The sequence below is a fragment of the Centruroides vittatus genome, unplaced genomic scaffold (genome assembly GCF_030686945.1).
Source record: "Centruroides vittatus isolate TY-2023 unplaced genomic scaffold, ASM3068694v2 contig_13, whole genome shotgun sequence".
NCBI lineage: Eukaryota > Metazoa > Arthropoda > Arachnida > Scorpiones > Buthidae > Centruroides > Centruroides vittatus.
In genome coordinates this window covers 512,593-534,659 of record NW_027120828.1, presented here as the reverse complement: position 1 = coordinate 534,659, position 22,067 = coordinate 512,593, and the positions used below count along the sequence as shown (strand labels likewise).

Here is a 22,067-nt window from a genome sequence, read left to right as displayed (position 1 = left end):
AAATTCAGGCCAGGTCCAAATTGGGAGTGGCAGAATATTAAAGAACAGGGCCCAAGAACACTGTTCCATGAAAAATTCCCAGGACTTATTGACATTCCTATTATCCAAGATTATTGATTCAATTCCTGTCCCTTCAGAATAGTAAGCAGATAAGTCAGCTGAAATATTTTAATTAAATAGTAGTAACTGATCTTCTAATCTGATAAAAATTACTGAATATATTTATAAGCAACAGAATCTAATATTCAATTAAGCTGACATTATTTATGGAGTACGTTAATCCAATAAATAAATTGGGCTATTACATGATTAAAAAATTGTAAAACTGTTTATTTAACACGTAAACATTTAGGTTAGAAATATAAAATTGATAATTAATTTAAATGAATAAAATTAAGTTTATTCTGTTGCTTTGGCTAATTATTTGTCATAATTTATCAGCATTTAATGAAAAAATTTTATATATATAAAATACATCACTAAACATGTATTATTAATGTGATTAAATATTTTTCAATACTGTTAACACTTGTAGTTTTTGACAATTTATCATCAAGCTATCAATTCTGTTATTATTAGATTACTTATATATATGTAAATAATCTATTTACAATTTAAGTAGATTGTAGACATTCATTGAAGTTTTGTGAATATTTAGTGTATATGTAATGTATTCTGTACTCATAGAATACTGATGTATGTCTATAACCTGATTGCAGTAATTGTATCATATATTTTAAAATTATTTCATACCAACTTTTAAATAACTGGGGTATCATTCCAAATCATACTATTTTTCTACTCATCACATTGATTCTGATAGAATAAAAAGTTGCAAAAGATTACAGATCATTCATAAAAATTTTTTAGAATACAAAAGATTACAGATCATTTTTTTTTCTTTTTTTCTCTCTTTCTACTCTGTGGATACAAAGAGAGCATGGTAAAAAAGAGTAGCTAGGTGGTGAAGGACAGGGCTTAACATCTGGGACAGACTACATATGAAAAATTCTCAGGGTTCTTCACCTACCCAAATTCAATCTTGCATCTTCCAGAATAGTAGAATGATGCCCTGCCTTGCTATCTGGCCAGCAAATACAAATAATTTAATAAAAGTATTTCCATTCCTGTCTAAAATTTTGTTATAACAGAAATTAAACATTATCATCATATTCAATATTTAAAAATCTAAGAAAAAACATGCATTTTACAATTTATGATAAGATTTATATAATTGTATTAAAACTGATTTTCTAGTGCTTTTATTGTTCAAGTAGTTAAAAAAATTTTTTTTAAATAACAAAATGAAAAATGCCTAGAAAGAATAATGAACAACCTTAAAATAATATATTATTTATCTAACATAACAACTGCCTATTTTGTTGTGTAATCTGAAAACTTTTACTCCATTTACAATGAAAATTTTGCTTTCATTTATAAACTGTCTCTTAATTGAAAATAAAATAATTAAACTTAATTTAATTTCATTTTCAGTTAATTTCAGTTAAATAAGAAAAATTTTTGGACTTAAAAACGTTTAATTCTAACTATAATACATCTTAATTAAACTAGATGCAGAGTAATTACATACAATCATAAATCATGGGCTGTAACTGCTTTTCGGCTATTCTTTATTTCAGAATGCATCCTTTTCTGTCGCAAACGTTCTCTTGCTTGTCTTTCTTTCCTACAAAAAAAAAACTTAATGTAATTTTGTAAAAATATTTATTAAAAACTTCAATTTATAATGAAAAGTATGTTTTATCAAAATTATTTCTGATACTCTATTGTTTTCATGAAAACAGAATAAAATATAACAATTCTCAAAAATAGATATTATTTTCATTTTTTAAAAAAAATAACCTAACCAACTATGAATTAAACAAAATTAAAAATTATGTTTTAAAGGCATATTCAAGCATTGTCAAGAAATCTAAATTTATCTTTAAGAATAAAGCTGAAAATGTTTAAACAGATGTGGTTACTGGCAAATGCTTATTCTCTCTATACAGTAGACTCCCTATAACACGGTAGATATGTTCCATGTTATATGAATTCCATGTTGTAAGTCACTTAGATTTTACAAATACATGAGCCATTCACAGCCCAGCACTTGTGCAATTTAGGAGGTACAGACATTTGAAAGGTTTTCTTCCATAAAATTAATCGATTCTAGACTAATTTGACTTGAACATTTCCAAAACACACATAATTTTTTGGGAGTAATCCATATAAACTATGCTATAAACAAAAAATTGTAGGAATACTTACTGAGTGTGCACTGTTCGAAGATGTCATTGCTTAAGCTTGTTTTTGTCGCAAAGTGGCTCATTGAATGGTGGAGGCATTTCCTGATAAGTTATTCTTTCTGAGAAAAATTCACTAAATTTTGGAGACATCATTAATAGAAATATAATTTTTATGGCTGTTGAATAATAAATGTTTTTTAGTAGGTTCACTGCTCGTTTAAACTCAATGGTTGGTCCAGATTTGACCAATCCTGTCGAGACACGAGTTGGCCATGACAATCTGTCTCATTCTTTTACCGTGTTATACGAACACGATCACAATTTTTCTACCATCTTATACGAATTCGTCTTATATGAACCCATGTTATAGGGGGGTCTACTGTATTTTCAATTATAGTCTTAAACTTTACTGTCTTATTAGTAAAATTCTTATTATCTATTACATATGATTTCTAAATCAGTATTGGTTTATTATGGTGATTTGTATGTGTGCATTATTTCCTAATTATATTAAGAAATTAACAGTTTTATTAAATTTGCAGACTTAAATCTAATGATATCTGCTATTGTTTCAAATATTGATATCTGTTTAATGATTACAGTAGAGCATCGATTATCCGACTCAATTGCAGACTGGAGTTGGTCGGATAATTGAAAAAATGGATGACCGAAATGTATGAAAAAATACATTATTAGTATAGTATATTAGTATATCCCATGTAATTAGTATATTAGTATATCACTATTAACCTACTTTGCGTTGAATTTTCATCAATGTTAAGCCTAACAAATTTTTTTTTAAAATAATAATCATCGTTAAATTATTTATTTATTTTGCACAAAATAAATACAAAAATAAAGACAAAGTAGAAAATTAAATCTCGTTTAAATATTGGCTTACCCTTTCAAGGCGAGCCATGTTGCCAGCTAAAACACGCAAAAATTTAACAAACATAATATTAAAGTAGCCAAGACATAGCCAAATATTGTAGCGCCACATCACTAGCGGACAATTGAATTTGCCGACTGACTAGAACATGGTCGGTTAACTGATGTGACGGTTGATTGGGGGTCGGATAATCGATGCTCTACTGTATATCATGTAAATATGTAATAGTATATCACTTATTAAAATTACAAAATGAAGCAATAATAAAATCATTCTTATTAAATATAATATATAATTTAAATGGATTTAAGCAGTATATTGAAAACAATTAGCATAAATAAATTTTTAAAGCCTAGCACAAAGAAGTTGATGTGGTTGCTTCAACAAAATAGACAGTAACTGATTTTTATATCTGTGGATTGATGACTGACTGTGCATGAGTCACTGAATGAAAATATCCAACAAGTTGAATATAATTTTCAATTAAACAGATAAATCAGATTTTTTAACAAAATATAGGTGGAGTCCATCACTTAATTACAAGCAAACTTGCTTCGACATCAAAGAGATCAGTTTGTTTTAATATTGACTCATTTGTGCTGGGCTAAAGAGAATAATTTAAAATAACAAATCAGAACACACCTAGCTTTTAACATCATACTTGTTTCTGGTAAAATTTCTGGTGGTGGCTTGCATGCTTCCCTCACCATACAACGTAATTTATCTAAACAATCTGCTAGATTTATGCTTTGAGTTCTTGTTTTATCAGATTTAATTATTAAATATCCGTCTTTCGTTAACTGATTTTTATGCTGTAAATAATTCAAGACAATTATATTTAAATTATTATTTATAAAAAAAATAATGTCAGCACAACAAAATAAAAAAATTAGAAACTTTTTTATTCATTATAGACTATTTTGAATGATTAAATATACCATTTCTTCCATTCTCTTTCGTCCTTTCTCGGGTATCCATTGAGCAGAAGATAAATGAAATCTTACTTCTACTTTACTATTCACTAAAATATACAATATATATTTTTAAAATGTAATTTAGATATTTTAAAAAGCTTATTCTTCAATGTTTTTGTTTTATATATGTGTGATCACAGCAGCAACTTCTGTCACTACCATGGGAAAGATATAGTGTTATAGCAAAAGAGCATACTAATATCAACAATAACAACTAAACACATACATGGCACATATTCCCATGTGAAGACTGATTATTTATCAGTTGAATCAGGAGTCATTTGGAACTGGGTAAAATCAACTTGCCATCCAGATAACTGGATGTGCTAACAGAAGAAATGGATAGATAGGAATTCTGATGGAGTGCTGACAGAAAAAATGCATGGTGTGAATGTCTTGGAATAACTACCAAAAAGAACTATCCAAGAAGAAAATTTGAAGACATTGGACTACTGCCAGACACGAACACCGTGCATCCCTCCTGGTTACATACAATAATTTTAAGGTACCTAATTTATCTGATCATAAGTTTCTCTTTCTCTGCAAGTCAGTAACATAGCAGCAGTAGTGTATAAATACAAATCACAATAAATAAACTTTTTTCAGTAGCAGCTGAATGTAGTCACTCTTTGTTCAATACCACATGTCACGCCTCTCAATAAGTCATGTTGGAGATTTAAGTGAACTGAATTGATCACCACTTGGGCCAAGGTTACACCAAATCATCAAAATGCAAACAAAAGTTAAAGGAGCATCACAAATTTTATAGAAGCTATTAAAATTAATAATTCTTGATAAATACATAATATATTTAAATTTATTTTTTATGTATAATTTTTCTTCAAGTTGTTATTTTAATATTTAATTAAGAATTCAACTTTTAGAAATTTTATGTATTTTTATTTCAAAAATTCATACATTGAATAAATCAATTTATAAAAAGTTTTATTTCAAAATTCTAATTTAATTTTTATAATCAGTTAATAATCAAATAACTTATTTTTAGAAATTAAAGTTTAGTTTATAATATAAAAAACTCTCTCTTAATATGTTACATTCCCTTCATGGACTATAAATTTATCAGACGTAACAAATGACTGCAATATTTTAAGTTCATGTCTAATTTTTAAAATCATTAATTTTCCTAAATTATTTTACATAAATATTACAATAAGCACATACTAATTCTTTTTTCTCTGTTACATCATAATATTTTGACAATCATAATTAATATAAAAAAATTAAAAGTCACATCTGCTTATAAGTTATGTTTCATCTTACAAAATTAAATAATATTACAACTTCATTGTTAAATTACTTGCTGAAATGGATACAAGTAAATAAATATATTGTATTAAAAACTAAGAAATAATTTAACAATGCAATTAAAGCCTTTGATCTTAGATAATTATTGGGCTGCAATTTAAAAAAATTGTAGATCTATAAATTCCCACTGTCATCTGTCTGTCTTGAGAACAGAGTTAGATGGATGAAAGATGAGACAAATATGCAAACCTTATGGGCAGGAGGCCTTGATTAACTTTATATGAACTTCCAATGCAAACGTGTTATTTCAATTCAAAAATTTTCCCCTGAAAGGTGTTAGATAACTGGCATGACTCTATTGTTGAAAGAAAAATATGATTTACAGAGGCAAGCCTCTAATAATTTGAGGTGGAGAGCATATAATTTAAATTAAATAAATTAAAAATTGCAGCAAATAAATAAATAATTGCTCATTCTAAGTGCATCTTGCTAATCCAAATTAATTTATTGTACAGGGTTGTTTGGATTAGAAGAGTTATACATAACAAAAAGTCGAAGAGGATTACAAGCAAATACATACACGAAGTCCTCAATTAAGAAGTGCCATAAATGAAAATGGCAACTGCTCCTGCAGGAGCTGCAGATTACTCATGTTGGACAATGATGAGTGATTCTGACTTTACAAACTGCAGAACACAAACACCTCTATTTTGCATAGATGCCATTTTTGTTTTTATCACTTCCTAGAGATAGTAGACAAGACATTTGAATGCAGATGGGAGATGAAACTCAAACAGTTACTCTATAGATTGGTATACATTGCATACTTCTCAGATCATAATTAACATAATTACAGTAATTTAAAATTGTAGCATTCTTTTTGGAGAACCCTGTATTTTAAATAATTTTTTGTCATTTTTGATATACAGTATACTTTTATTAAAATGAGTATTATATATTAATTTTACATACTAATCATGTCTCAAAACAAAATCATATACAGTCGACTCCGCATAAGTCGACACCCCAAGGGGAAGTGGAAATGTGTCGAGTTATCCGATGTGACGACTAAAGTGAAGTCGGAAAAAAAACCACAAAACTACAATTAATAAAATACAGTAGTGCGTTATACAGTAATATAGGCTTACAATACATTGTGTTCTCCATTTACAATTACTCTGTAGATGAAAAACTGAAAAATTCGTTCAGTGTTGTTTGTTTTGAGCACTTAACTGTCTCGACTTTCTTTTTCAACGATCACAAACGCCTTGAAAACATCATCTTCACAATTGTCAATTGTTAGCAAGTAACATCTAAGGATTTTTAATGCCTCTAGCATGAGAAAATGCAAAATTGGATTCTGGTGTGACGTTGATGTAGACTGTATATTTTCTTTTTGTTTATCTGTTATTATTTTATACATAAAAATACTAAGGCATTTTTATTAATATGTATGTATGTATATATATATACATACATATTAATAATAATATTAATATATTATTATATTATTAAATATATTAATACATATTAATAAATAAATCGAGTCCCCCTCCTGAAAAAAAACATGAGTTCGCACCACAAGCGCGGAGTGAATTCATTTTTCCGGGAGGGGGTGACGACTTATCGGAGTGTGGGGACAGCAAAAGTATGTCGACTTATCCAGTGGTGACGTTAATGGTCAGTAAACCGGAGTTTTTTAACATTAATGCCTATGTAAGTCGGCCGGGACCACAGAAACTGACTACTTAACAGATGGTGTCAAGTTATCTGGGTGTCGACTTATGCTGATTTGACTGTATATCCTTTTGTTTTTGACAGAAAATAAAACTAGTATGGATTAGCAGAGTGGATTATCACAAGTTTGGATTAGTAAAAGTGAAATGTTGAAATAATACATAAAATTTCATCTGATAAACCTTAAATAAGATACCAAGCAGAATAATATTTTTGAGCTCAATGTTATGAGTTTAAGAAAGTTTCATTTCAAAATTAACTTCTTCCGATTAACTGGATCAATAACTATAATTAAATACACCAATCAAAACTTTGCTAATTCCAGTAAATAATTTAATGTAAATTCAACAGATGGTTTCAGTCTTACACAAGATCTGCTTCAGGTCAACAACATTCTAAATTGGAATGTGCAGAACTAATTTCAAAATGTTTCATTTTTTTTTCGGAGTAAAATATAAAAATATTGAATATAAAATTGAATAAATAACGATTAGGTTGCCAATTAAAATGTTATAAAATTAAAGCAGATACAAATAAAGAAATAATTATACAAAACTATACCACAAAAATAACAACTAATTTATGGTATTTATGATCTAGTTTATCATAAAAATATTGCCAAGCATATGAGATATTTTTTCAATCTTTAAAGTTAATGAAATTGTTTGTCAGGTAGCTTTGTACATTTCTAAAGCTTACAGAGCCCTGATGTGGTCAGTTTGCTAGGACTGTTTGATTAACATGGCATTTTGAAGATCAGCTTGCATGTCAGTAATAGTAAAAATAAATTTTCACTGTGTACGGCATTATTAATAGTTTTCTTTTCAAGCACTTTTAACAAATGTATTTTCGTCATCTTCAGGCGAAATAAAAAGATGCTATACATGCAATGTAATATGGCACATGCATGGTGCTGGTCTACATCAACGATGTGACAGATGATGTAAATCACTGTTTAACTGTTTATGTAGGGCAGATCCATATGTTGGGCAGTTCCAGAGTGGGTATGTTGCACATTTCTGAAGTTGTTATGAATACAGACTTCCATATAAAAAGGAGTTTTCGGTCACTGCAGGCTCTGAGTATTGTAGATTGGGTCCACAATGGGTTGTAATTTAGATCGTGCGCCTTCCTTGTGAGCTCTGTTGTACACCTTCTTTTGGCCACATCATCCTGGTGTTCGGCTAGGCGGATAGCAAGCATTCTTGCTGTGACCCTAATGTATCTTGTATTGCTCCCCGTTATGGGATTTTCCAATGGTATGACATAAACTCCCAATTTCTCAAAGGTGGAAAACTTATCCCAATCATTGCAGATGAAATGAGATATATTCGGGCCACAGCAAGAATGCTTGCTACCCGCCTAGTCGAACACCAGGGTGATGTGGCCAAAGGAAGGTGTACAACAGAGCTCACAAGAAAAGTGCACAATCTGAATTACAACCCATTGTGGACCCAATCTACAATACTCAGAGCCTGCAGTGACCGAAAACTCCTCTGTATATGGGAGGATCTATTCATAACAACTTTGGAAACATGCAACACACCCACTCTGAAACTGCCCAACATATGGATCGCCCTACATAAACAGTTAAACAGCGATTTACATCGTCTGTCACATTGTTGATGTGGACCAGCAACATGCATGCGCCATATTACATTGCATGTATAACATCTTTTTATTTTGCCTGAAGACGACGAAAATACATTTGTTGAAAGTGCTCGAAAAGAAAAATATTAATAACACTGTACACAGTGAAATCATTTTTACTACTACTATTACTTGGCGTGAGTATAACACTAAAACTATATTACGTCAGTAATGTAGTGAACAGGGAAGTGGTATCTTTTTTGCATAATATTGTAATGATATTCTTGTAACCTTTTGCATATGGAAGGTCTTCTATGATCTGGTGTACATTGGGTACACCAGATCTTTTTGGAATCTGCTGTCCTTACCAGAACCTTGTATACCCTTGGAGCCTTATGTTCACCAGCCTTATCTTTTCTGTTGTGTAGGAAATTACATAACATGAAAACTCACTTGTAGGCTAAGTATTGTCAGCTATTTTCTTGGACAATGAATGTAAATCATGGTCATACTCCACCAGAGTGCATCTGGGGTTAGGGTTGTGTTTGATAGTTGCTGGAATCTCTTTGGGGTCAGTATGCAGAGACCATGATATAAACATGGAAGACGATTTAAAAAAGCTAAAACATATAGAAGACAACTATAATGTACGATACAGAAGAAACTTGATTTGTAGTTTGGCTTGTACCTACTCCAACTGACACTTCCTACAAATCAAATTTCACAAAATGTGGATCACATATTTAAACTTAGTGCCCTCAAAACCCCTGAAGATATTTTATGCTTACCATAACTTCATATTAAGTAATTTTTCTATTTGAATACACCATCCCACTTGTCATAGAAAGGGAAATCTGTTGTGGATGGGGGTTAAAATTAATTTATCTGAAGGTGATTGTTGACCTCCTCCTGGATGAGACAATGATACCTTGCAATGAAAAGTTTCATTGCATTTGTTAAAATTGTGTCAAAATTCATGAAGAACAAATTAATAAACTTTCTTCTTTATATAACAGATTTGCTGGGTTATTTAAAAACATTTGTAGCAATGAATATAGTAAACAAAAATGTTAAAAATTACGAAAAGTATTTTTGTGTGAGACCTCATGTATACTCTTTTGCTTTAACAATGGAATAATAATAAATACAACAAACTTTTTTATATTTTATGAAAGTAAAAAGTTTGATAAACTTTTAAAAGTTACATAAATTTTTCATTTAGGTAACAATACACTTTAAATATTCTATATTCTTAAAAGTTATAAAGTGTTTAAACTGGTAAAGATTAAAAACAAATTATTTATTTACTTTTAAAGAAATTATTTCAATTTATATATCCAGCTAGTTAAAAAAAATTAAATGTTTATTTAGAAAGAAGATACACTTAATTTGATTCCTAGCTAATCAAATAATAAGCCAAATTTATTATTTAATTAATTCACTTAACTGCCTACCTGCAGTTCAAATTACACAGCATTTGTTTAGCCCAGTGTTCTGCAACTGGTGTGCCGTCACAAGGTGAAAGGGGTGACGTGAACTTTTACATATTCTATTAATTGTCAAGTTTTATTTATGTTTTTATCATAGTTGTTGTGTTTCTTATACTTGTATTTCATTCTCTGCCGCAGCACTGATGAAATAAGATGATGTTTGTTTATTCTTTATTACAAGCCACACATTTTTAGGTATTCTAAGAAATTAAATATAAAATAAATTTGCTCACAGGTGTTGATGTCTGTTTAATAATAACAATATGTTAGTGGCATTACATAATTCTATGAATAGTATCATATCATATGTTTTTGAGGGGAATAACATTTTGGTGTGCTGTGTTGAGTCATGGGTGTGCCGCAAGTAAAAAAGGTTGCAGAACACTGGTTTAGCCAACACGTAGCTCAATAATAAATCTGGCTTGTTATTTGATTAGTAATATAATTTGGGCTTGGTTTCTTATTTGACTTCTAACATTTGGAGTATTTATATCAAAATGAAATTAGTTGAACTTTAAATCATAAAAATTTAAATTAAGAAAAAAAAACATGAAATTTTTTACCTTTATTGACATTTTGTCCTCCAGGTCCACTGCTTCTACTATGTGTTATTTGTATATCTTCTGAAATTAATCATTTTAATACATAAATTTGTACAAATTATTGTTATTATTTTCAAACTCAATTAATTACTCAAATGATTAATAATAGTTTTAAATGAGATTTATACTTTTCACTTTCAGATAGGAAATCTTAATTAATCAAATTAATATATCAATAAAAGGGGAGCGTGATCTGCCTGCGGAGGTGTTGGTGACTTTTCTGCTGAGCTGTTATGGCGATGTTAGACATGGAAGTTTTACAGAACAATATGAAGTGTAGAACTGAAATGAGAAGTTTAAATGTTTCACTAACTCAAATACTAATTATTATTTTGCTAATGATTGCTGGTGTAGAGTTAAATCCCGGTCCTCTTCCTCGATCTCCTCCGTTACCAAGTCAAGAAGTTATGCAAAAAAGGGGACAAGGAAGACCACGTAAAGAGCAGACAACGGATATCGAAGAAAATATTCAGACAACCGAAATGTCAGAAAAGGAATACTTGATTGAGCAACATTCCAAGAATACTGCTGATATCTCGAGGTATGCTATGATCAAAGACTTTTTTGAACCAACAGAAGATCTTCTAGTACCAAGCACCACTGAACATGAATATTCACTAAAATCAGTCTATGAATTGATCCAAGATAAATTTGATCGTCTGAATCTCGAAATCCATTCCATGAGAGCCGAAATCAACAATATGAACGAAGAAAATTTAAAGCTCAAGGAAGAGATGAAAGAGATGTGCCAAAAAATACGTACATTAGAAGAAAGAACTGATTCGCATAGCAAGCTAAAACGTATGGCGGATTTTGAAATTGATAAAATGTTAAACGAGACGACTAAGAAGAATTTAATAATATTTAATTTTCCATTCAAAACTTCGGAATATGTAGAAGAGTTGAACAAATTTATAAAAGAAAACTTAGAACTTAACTGTATAGAAATTGAGGGTCTTATTCAACTAGGAAATAGAAAACATAACCAAGTAATTAAGGTTATGACTGAATCGGTTAAAGATAGAAACCTAATTCTTAGTAAATTCTGGACAACAAGGTCTAAAATGATGGACGAAAAGAAAAAAATAATAATATCAACTGACTTATGTTTGAGATCGAGGATCAGGAGAAAATTATTACTAAAAAAGATTAAACTAGAGAAATCGGATGATAACAGGATAAAAATAAGAGATGACTATTTTTTAAAAGAAAATACAATGTATACATATGATTTGAACACTAAAGAAATAATTCAGGTGAATCATTTTTTAGAGACAAATATAATATAAGATTAGTAAAAACAAAAGATAACTTAAATATAACACAGAAAAAACGGAGAATGGAGAATAATATAGAAAATAACAATAGAAAAATGAATGGAGATGAATTGATAGACAAAGACAGTGAACTGGGTGAGAAAAAAGTAGGAAGTACAACAAGAGAAAAAAATAATGTGATGATGAGTTTTTGGAATATTCAAGGGTTAAGAGGGAAGTTATTCAAAACCACGATAAGAAAATTTATAGACGCAAATGAAATAATTGGATTTTTAGAAACCTGGATTTTAAAATTTAGTGATATGGAAATAAAATATCTAGAACAAGATAATAGCGTAATAATTAGCAATGCTCAACGCAAAAAGAGGATTGGTTGCCTGTCGGGTGGAATTCTGTTACTAATTAAGAAAAGATTAAGTGAAATCTTTCTCCAATACACATCGGATTATGTCATTGCTGTTATAATAAAATTAGAGAATGAAATCAAAATGAGATGGACTTACACATATTTGGGAGTGGTAGGAATATATATACCACCCTCTATTGAGAAGAAACCAATTCTAACTGAAGTACAAAAAGTTTTGGATAGATGGTCGATTCTGACACAACTATGGATATTAGGAGGTGATCTAAACGCACGTATTGGCGAAGTCACTGATACCATATTTTTTCAGACGTTCGAAAATATAGCCAACAAGAGAATATCCAAAGATAAAATGTTAAACACAGAGGGGAAAATACTTCTAGATTTTGTTCATAATAACCAATTAGTAATTCTGAACGGTAGGATGAGGGGAGATACCCCTGCAGAAATTACTTTTGTTTCCCCAAATGGGAAATCAATAGTGGATTACTTTATATGTTCAGAAGAAATGATAAAGTGCTGTAATTCTATGAATGTTCTGGAGGATGACCTTGCAGATCATTTTCCTATACAGTTGGAATTAGTAAAATATCAAAAAACAAGAAATAAGACAAATAATTGTGAACAGCGTCACTCTATTAATTTGGAATTAAGACCATCCTATAATAAACGGAAATTGTCAAAAGATTTTGAGCATATGACTGGGGAGATGTTAACCTTGGAAAAAGAAAATGATCCAATAGAAAATTATCTGAGTCTTACAACTAAACTAGAAGAATACAGGTATAAGAATTGTGTGTGGCGGTATGAAAGAACATTTAAATGCGAATGGTATAACGATACATGTTATAGCTACAAAATTAAAAAACAAAAGAGTTTACAGGCCTTCAGAAGAACAAATACCAGCAAAGCACTAATGAAGTATCTAAAGTATAAGAAAATGTATAATAATTTAATCAAAACCAGAAAGAAACTATATTTTTCAAACATCAGTAAGAAACTATCAGAAGCTAAAGACTCGAGAGTTTTCTGGAGGATAATCAACGGTTTTCGTAAAAAAAAGTCAGGTTTGGACATACAGACTAGAATAGGATATAATATTTGGCTTAAATATTACAATAAATTTTCAGAAAACTACCGGAAAAATTTTTGTAAAAAATATATGGAAACTAAGACAAGGCCAGAAATTCATCAAGATGAGATAATTAAGACGGAAGAACTTCAGAATTGTATTAAAAAACTTAGAGAAATCAACACTGGGACCGGACGCAATACCTAATACACTGATCAAAATGCTGCCACTAGAAATCATTCGATATTTAACCAGACAATTCAATCAATTCTACACTTATAGTATAATACCGGCCAATTGGAACGAAATTATTTTTACCATGATATTTAAACAAGGGAACAGACAGGACCCAACCAACTATAGACCAATAGCTCTTTTGTCTTGTCTACGGAAAGTATTTACTGCAGTATTAGCTGGTAAATTCAATCACTGGACAGCTGTTAATAAATATAGAAATGATACGCAATTCGCATTTGTAGAAGGGGGTGGTACCCAGACAGCCCTCTTTGTGTTGTTGTCACTAATCCAAATACAGTTGCTTAAGAAAAGACATAAAGTGTTCGCCCTGTTTTTGGATCTTGAAAAAGCATACGATATGATTAGCATTACAGACCTACAGTGTAAAATGAAGAGATTTGAGGCAAATGAACTACTGATAAAAATGATAGGGCTGCTGTTTGGAAAATATAAGACAATCATTAAACAGGATACAAATATATGGACACCGTTTATTACCTACAGAGGACTATTACAAGGAGATCCGTTGTCCCCATATCTTTTCAACTTTTATTTATTTGATCTAAATAATTGCTTTAAAAGAGACGAAGATGGAATTCAAATCGAAAATCAGACTATACATACTATATCATATGCTGATGACATTGTGCTGGTAGCTCCCACTGCAGCTGCACTCCGTAGAAAGATTCAACAAATTTGTGAATACTTGGAAAAGTTAAGAGTTAAAATAAATCCAAAAAAATCAACAATAATGATATTCAGAAATGGTAGTAACGTATCCAAAAAGCACATGTCCTTTTTTATTAATAAAGAAGAAGTGAAAATAGTCAAGGAAATTAAATTTTTAGGAATAACGTTTACACCTAACCTCTCGTTTGAGAAACATTATAAAAATTCACTAAACAAAGCAAAAATTGTAATAAGTAATTTAAAGTTATTTTAGTTTATTTAAAGTTATTAAAGGTTTATTCTGCAAGGCTAAACTAAAGAACTTAGGAACACATTTTCAACCTTTTAATTCGCTAGTGATGAATTCAATGGGCTATGCGGCCCCAATTTGGAGTATGGATAAATTTAATGACTTTGAAAAAATACAGAATATATTTATTTGCAAGATATTCCAGTTAGAATATAATATCCCGGGCAGTGCCTTAAGACTAGAAACAAATAGATTCAGATTAAATACTATACTAATAAAAAGATATTTAATGTTTCTACAAAAAATTATTAAGGCAGAAGACATAACAACAAAATTACTGTTTTTACTATACCACAAATCAAGGGAAACGGATTTAAGACGAAGCTGGATAATGCAGCTATCGAAGATAGTAAATAAATATGGTTTTTCTATTAAACTGTTTTTGGATCGTACATATAATATGGAGCAGTATAGTAAAGAAATAATATACAGAGCTAAGAAGCACTCCATTGTCCAAGACATTGAAGATATACGAAAACGGAAAAACACAAGCTGGTATACAACAATTTTAAAATACCCAGTGAATAATAACTTTATATTGACAAACCTAGCCTTTAACATCAAAAAGTTTTTTATACAGATTAGGCTAAATAAATATGGAATAATTATAAATGACAAATATATAGACTACACCCAATCTAAATGTCCAAATTGTACCAAAAATTTATCTAAATTTCATATTATATGTGAATGCTGTAACAAAAAGGATAAACTACAAAGGCTCCAAATAGGGCCATTGGCTAACTGTACTAACATGAGTTTATTTATGTTATATAACTACGTTAAACAATCTACTAAATGATAATTGTGACAAAATATTAACGAAATTCTATAGATCAGTAAATAGAAAATATCAATGTTGTTGAGATGTTATTATATGAGTATAAATATGCGTTTAAATAAAACACCCTTGTAACAGGCGAAAGCCTTTTACGCCAAATAAAGATTATTATTATTATTATTATTATTACTATATCAATAAAAATGTTTACTTCATTTACTAACATTTAGCAATTATTATGTTTTATTCTGTTATATCATATGCCCAACTGAAAGAGAAGCAAACAACTGTTATTACAACTGTTAATTTTTGAAGTGTTAAATTAAAATATCCATTGCTTAAATTATAACTTTTCATCAATTGAAACACAAGAAATGAGATATAATTAGTTTAATATTTTTAATTTAAAAATTTTACTTAGGAAAAATATTTATGAAAATTAATCTTAACCTTATTACAGCTAAAATTAAAGAACAACACATTACACATTAATATGCTCCAGTAAGAAGGATGGTTAAAATTCAATATTAAAGTATCTTTTGTACACTAAAATTTAATTCTATAAAAGGACTAATCATCCACATTGGAAGTGTGCAATGATAATCAATGTAAGAAAAACACATAACAGAAAACAAACTATGTCAAGATAATTAGAATGAGTCTCTCAAATAATCTAGAAATAAAAGAAAATAAGAATAAAAATTTTTCCAATAGTGTATATGTGTATATATGATAATATATATAACCTTATTTACAGTTTTACAGACTTATATTCAAGTTAAAAATCAAACCTTTCTAGCTATCTGAAAAACTCTTATTGACAGTTGTCTATAACAGGGGTGGCCAACAAGTCGATCACGATGCCAATTTTGGTCGATCGCTCGCGATGTCTTGACTTAATGTGTTACACTTGTAACTGAACGCAACTCGTGAACGTAACGCGCAAAAGCAACAATATGCATGCAGTTATCACTGGACTCGTAGAAAACACAGCTATTTAGCTTGAATATTTGATACTGTCATGCGAGTAGCTTCTTTTCTTTAGTATTAACAATATTATTATTATTAATCAATATTATTTATCCACGGTGACAACGTTGAGTTTCAATTTTTCATTTGTTTAAAATGTAAGTACCTGTTCTTTATGTTTTAAATTAAATTATGGCTTTTCTTACCTATCTATTTACTTGATAAGTGAGCGTTTTCGGCAACAGACCTCTATATTTTTGGATTTTTGGAAATACGTCAATTGAGAAAAATATCCCAGTATCACCAAATGTAGCAAATATATTTATTCCTGTTTCGGAACTACATACCTGTGTGAATTGGCATTTTCATACTTAAAGTTAACGAAGACTAAACATTCTGTCCTGACTGATTCCCATACTGAAGAATCATTATTATTATCTTTGTCAGGATATACACCTAATTATGTTTCCTTGGTAAGAGACGTGCAAACTCAGTCCTCCCATTAATGTAACGTAATAAAATAAATTCTAAATCTGTCTTTATCAGTAGCTAATTTGAATTAATAAATATTGTTAATAATTACTCGTGTTGTTTTAATTCCCCTGGACGTGAGTTTTTTGGCCCGTTAAATAATTACGTTGTTTTTTACGTAGGTAGATATACAGGGTGTTTCAGTACAAAGAGCACTCCCGCGAGCTATTGATAGATTAGCAAAAAATAAGTCTAAAAATCTTATATCATTCTTCCATGATAAATTTTCCTCGCCCAAAAAAAAATCGCGAAAGTAAAATCTTATAATCAAATTATCAGCCGTACTGTGCAGTTTTATAACAACTTTTTCAAGTTTACGAACAAATAGTACCACAATTTATACATTGTAATTGATTAAAAAAATTAAATTATATTTTAAGTTAATAAAAATCTATCTTGAAAGTGTGGAAAAATCGATTTTTTTAGGTGCCGCCTGTACGGAATGAACTCGTAACTGCAAATATCAAAAGTTGGGTCTGGAAATTTATTTTCTTTATGAGCTTATATCTTGAAAACTTAATAAGTGATTTAAAAAATAAAAAATAGTTTTGAACATATATTTTCCTTATCTACCCATAGCTTGCGGGATGTGCACCTCGTACTGAAGCACAGTCCAGGGCCGGATTATCGAATAGGCAAAGTAGACAAATGTCTAGGGCCCGTAATTCAGAGGGACCCGGCTTCAGTGCAGAAGATTTCTCTGTTTCAAAACGAGTTAAAAATTATTTAAGAAATTCGATAGGACAGAAAAGGCTGTATTTAACAATTCCTACTAAGCTCCGCTCGACTAGCCATTACCTAAAAAAAAAAAAAAGGTCAACAGTCACCCGTGCGTCAGAAGTAATATATGCGACCAGATCTCTCGCACCATCCAGAAATATTCGTAGGGCCGCTTCTCGTGGTAGTACTGATGTATGGTTATGATTTATATTCTAAATCTACACTTATACGTTGCGACATCGCATATTCGATACAGCGTTCAAGTTGCTCGAGTGCGAAGATATTACAATTCAATAGTGTTTTATAAAAGAGTTAAAAAGGTGACACTACGGTGTGACTTGGGGTGACACCACGATATCCGCATCGGGTGTCAGCCATGCTAGCTACGCTAATGTCACATTATATAAGATTTGTTTAGAAGCAACTTATTTAAATGGGGCCCCAATTTAAATTTTGTCTAGGGCCCGCTAGAGGCTTAATCCGGCGCTGAGCACAGTGTATAAACATAGTATGTATTTCACACCCCCCTCGCCACTTAGACTATGCCTACGACAACAAGTCGATCGCGACACATTTTTAAGATAAAAAGTAGATCTTATGTACACAAAAGTTGGCCACCCCTGGTCTATAAAATGGAATTACTGTAGTAAATTTTTGTCAAAATGATACTACAAATGATGAGTGATTTTGATAATAAGTTTCCATTGTAATGGTAGAATATAAGTAATTCTAAGTTTAAAAGACAATGTACTATACTGTACATAAATAGAAAAATTAAGACAAGATCAAATGATTTGATCAATTACCTTAATCTTGATGCCAGTGAACATGTCTTAACTTAGCCTTAAAATATTCTCATTTTTCAAAAACTTTTCTCAAACATAATTTTAGCTTTTTTTTTTGATGATTTGACTGAACTCTGGTACATATTTGGAAAAAAACAACAAATACATTCACATCCTTTGGTATTAATTTTAAGAATTTAAATTGATTATTAAAAAAAATGAGTAAAGAATAAATGAGTGATTACTAAAATTATTATTATATAACATAGGTGGGCAATCAAGACTTCAGTGGGAGCCGAAATGTAGGTTTTGCAAGATGCATGGGATCCGCAGTTCTGTACTGTCATGGTGGATAGTATGGTAAGGCTGGAAAGAATAACACTTTCAGCAAGAGCCGCATGTAACTCAAAAAAAGCCGCATTTGCCCATGTCTGTTATATAAAATAACCATGTATTTATTATGACATGAATTTATGTCATGGATTGCACAATCCAACTCAGTATGACAGTCAGATGGCTGCAATAATAAAGGCATCAGTCTGGTGCTCTGAGAAACAAGTACAATTCTAGGCCTAGAACATCAGATATGTTTAATAGGTCTATACCTAATATGTTGAGTCCTATTTCTCACAATTCAGCTATCCCATTGTGGGCCTGGCCAAATTGAAAAAAGATCTTTTAGTATCCAGAGAGTGGAAAGAATAAACTACAAAAATTCAATTCAGTGAATAGTGGATTTGATATTGAATCCTCCCAAAGTCCAGACTTAACAACACTTAGGTCTGTTCAGAAATACAGTAGAGCATTGATTATCCAAACACCGATCAACCGAAATATCGGTTAACCAAAACCATTCCAGTCCAACTGCGTCGGAACGTGTGTTGTGCTGAATCAAACGTTTTTGATACTAGATTAACTTCTAAAGTATAATTTCTTTTGTTTTTATATTTTTCAATATATTTATTTTGTTTGTACAAAATAAAGAAATAATTTTTAATGATACAATTGCCATGATTATTATTATAAAAATTTTTCTTAGGCTTAACATCAACGAAAATTCAATGGGAAGCAACATGCAACGGAGAAAAATTTCAATATGGGATATATTAATATACTAATTACATTGAATATACTAATATACTAAATTAATAACGTATTTTTTCGTATATAATCAGTTATCTGAAAAATCGATTTTCTGAACAACCCCAGTCCCCAATTGATTTGGATAATCGATGCTCTACTGTACTTACAAGTTTAATGACTGACACTCAAAAGCATTACATGTAAAGTTTCCAGTCATTTACAGGTTGCTACCAGAGTTAAAGGGTGGGTTAGAGAATGACCAACCAAAATACCATCAACATCATTTATTGGTACCACCAACCGTTCAGTAAGCATTTCCGAACAGATTCTTAATTAATAATTCATTATACGACACCTGTGAAGAAAAACTTTATTACTTTCACTTTACAACAGTAACCTAAAAATAGGTGTCAGGAACTGATTTAATGACTTTAACTGTTGATGTAGAAAATGGTAATGTCATAGTTTACATTTGTAAAATAAAAAGAAGTGTTTTTAGTAATATTTAGGTAGTCTATCAATTATTGGTTCCTTTTAAAATTGTCACTTTCCTTTCTAATCTGCATTGTTACTATTCCATATATTTTTTGAATGATACTATCTTCGAAAGTTGTTCTTTCTTTGCGTTCATGTATACAGCCACTCACTATTTCTCTTGCATGAGTCGACCAGAAAGTAATTATGCAACATCGAACTTGCCATTAGAGGCCGCCCATAAATTAAGCATTTTTCTTGAAATTTTTACTCTCTCTCTCTCTCTCATCCCAGTTTGTCCAAGTTTCCGTAATCCCCTCCCCTCTTTGGACTTCCAACAAAACTCGATTCCCCTTTAAATTGATTTCACTTTATGAATGATAGGTACCCTGATCAGAAACAAAAAATACAAGAAAGTTTAAAATAAATATAATAAAATTTAATAAAAAACAGATTTTGGCTGTTATATAGATTACTCCCTATGGAATTTCGGGACTTTAAGTATATATCTGAACTCATGAAACCAAGACGAGTTCAATAATACCTTACTTTTGGACCGAAGACAAAAAATAAGAAAGTTATAATATTTACAATTTCTTGCCTTTCACAATGCATTCTATGCTATTTTTCCTTTAGGTGACGTTCAACTGTTCGTGTTCCCGATAGACCGCTGGTAGGCCACCCAGTGTTGTTAGTTATTGATTCACGATAGTTCTTAAACAAAAGAAAAAAAAAGAAAATGTATACTGAACTACAAGCAGTACCATCTAGTGTAAAACTCTAAAATGGCATAAAATGCATTGTGAAAGGCAAGAAATCATAAATATGATATCTTTCTTATTTTTGGTCTCCAGTCCAAAAGTATCGTTGAACTTGTCTCGATCCCGAGTTCAGATATATACTCAAAGTCCCAAAATTCCATAGGGAGTAATCTATATAATATCCCAGATGTCCACTGACGTCACTCTTTCCTTCCCTTGTCCGACTTGGCTTTACCAGCCCTTCCAGTGTGATGTCATTTATGGACAGCCCAGTACATTAAATTATATTTTTATACTACAAATTGGTAATTGGCCATACCCCAACGTTTTCTCTCTTAATTTTATTTACAATAAAGCCAAACATGCAAGTCATGTCCAAAAGAGAGAAAATGTTGGTGTATGGCTTATAAAAAATTTTAGCAAATAATGCGTTACTGTATAATAATAACACCTGTATTGTAATTCGGTTAATGTTACCTTAGGTAGCCAAGATGGCGGCTCGTCTCTAATTCCAGCAAGAAAACAGTGGGACGCACGTTCTAACCTAACCTAACCTATTCTAATAATTTGATTGCTAATAATTATGATAATTTATTAGAATAGGTTACATTAGGTTAGGTTAGAATGTGCATCCCACCGTTTCCTTGCTGGAATTAGAGACGACCCGCCATCTTGGCTACCTAAGGTAACATTAACTTGTAATTCTGTATAATAATGTAATTCATTAATCTTTGTAGCCATTCTGTAGATAAGCTCCATAAGCTATATTGTATATCTTTTCATAAATATTTAAAATAATTCTTACCTAGTGGAATATAACCAGAAAATTTTTCTCCTTCATTTTTTGGAATCTAAAATAACATTAAATTCATTTAAATCTAAAATTTATGATCAAAAACATGACAAAAAACTTAATATTTACCTCCTGCGCTGTGCTAATATTTAAATTACTATTTGGATATATTCTATCCAAACTATAATTACTTTTGAAACTAGAAAATCTTCTAAAATCAACTGATTTCCTTAAATTTGCATTTAAAATAAAATTCCCACTGTTTACAAATCTTCCAAACATGCTCGCCATTACAAAACTAAATTACAGTGTTGCCAGAATTAAAACATTAAATATTCTCGAATAAAATATTTGCAACAATTAAAATTAAATTCGGAAATATTTAAATATTATTTTTATTCGTATTTATTAAAATAATAAAAAAATTTATAATTATATTTATTT

At 30.3% G+C, this 22,067-nt stretch overlaps 1 protein-coding gene across 1 annotated transcript; it reads right to left on the bottom strand.

Annotated features, from left to right (window-relative positions):
- Positions 1-88: 88 nt before the first annotated feature.
- LOC136989667 (large ribosomal subunit protein mL62) lies at positions 89-21,931 on the bottom strand. The gene is made up of 7 exons (XM_067287892.1): positions 21,753-21,931; positions 21,636-21,681; positions 10,759-10,818; positions 4,077-4,159; positions 3,781-3,950; positions 1,592-1,687; positions 89-1,084 (listed from the first exon to the last, which is right to left on the bottom strand). Exons 1-6 carry the CDS (start codon positions 21,912-21,914, stop codon positions 1,594-1,596), a joined length of 615 nt encoding a protein of 204 aa, XP_067143993.1. The 5' UTR covers positions 21,915-21,931; the 3' UTR covers positions 89-1,084; positions 1,592-1,593.
- Positions 21,932-22,067: the final 136 nt, after the last annotated feature.

Excerpts from the sequence above, each read along its gene's own strand:
- LOC136989667 (XM_067287892.1), bottom strand. The coding sequence starts at position 21,914 with ATGGCGAGCATGTTTGGAAGATTTGTAAACAGTGGGAATTTTATTTTA. Across the intron at positions 3,951-4,076 it reads GAAAGAGAATGGAAGAAATG|CATAAAAATCAGTTAACGAA; the intron begins GTATATTTAATC and ends AATTATTTACAG. Across the intron at positions 1,688-3,780 it reads AGTATGATGTTAAAAGCTAG|GAAAGAAAGACAAGCAAGAG; the intron begins GTGTGTTCTGAT and ends TTTTTTTTGTAG.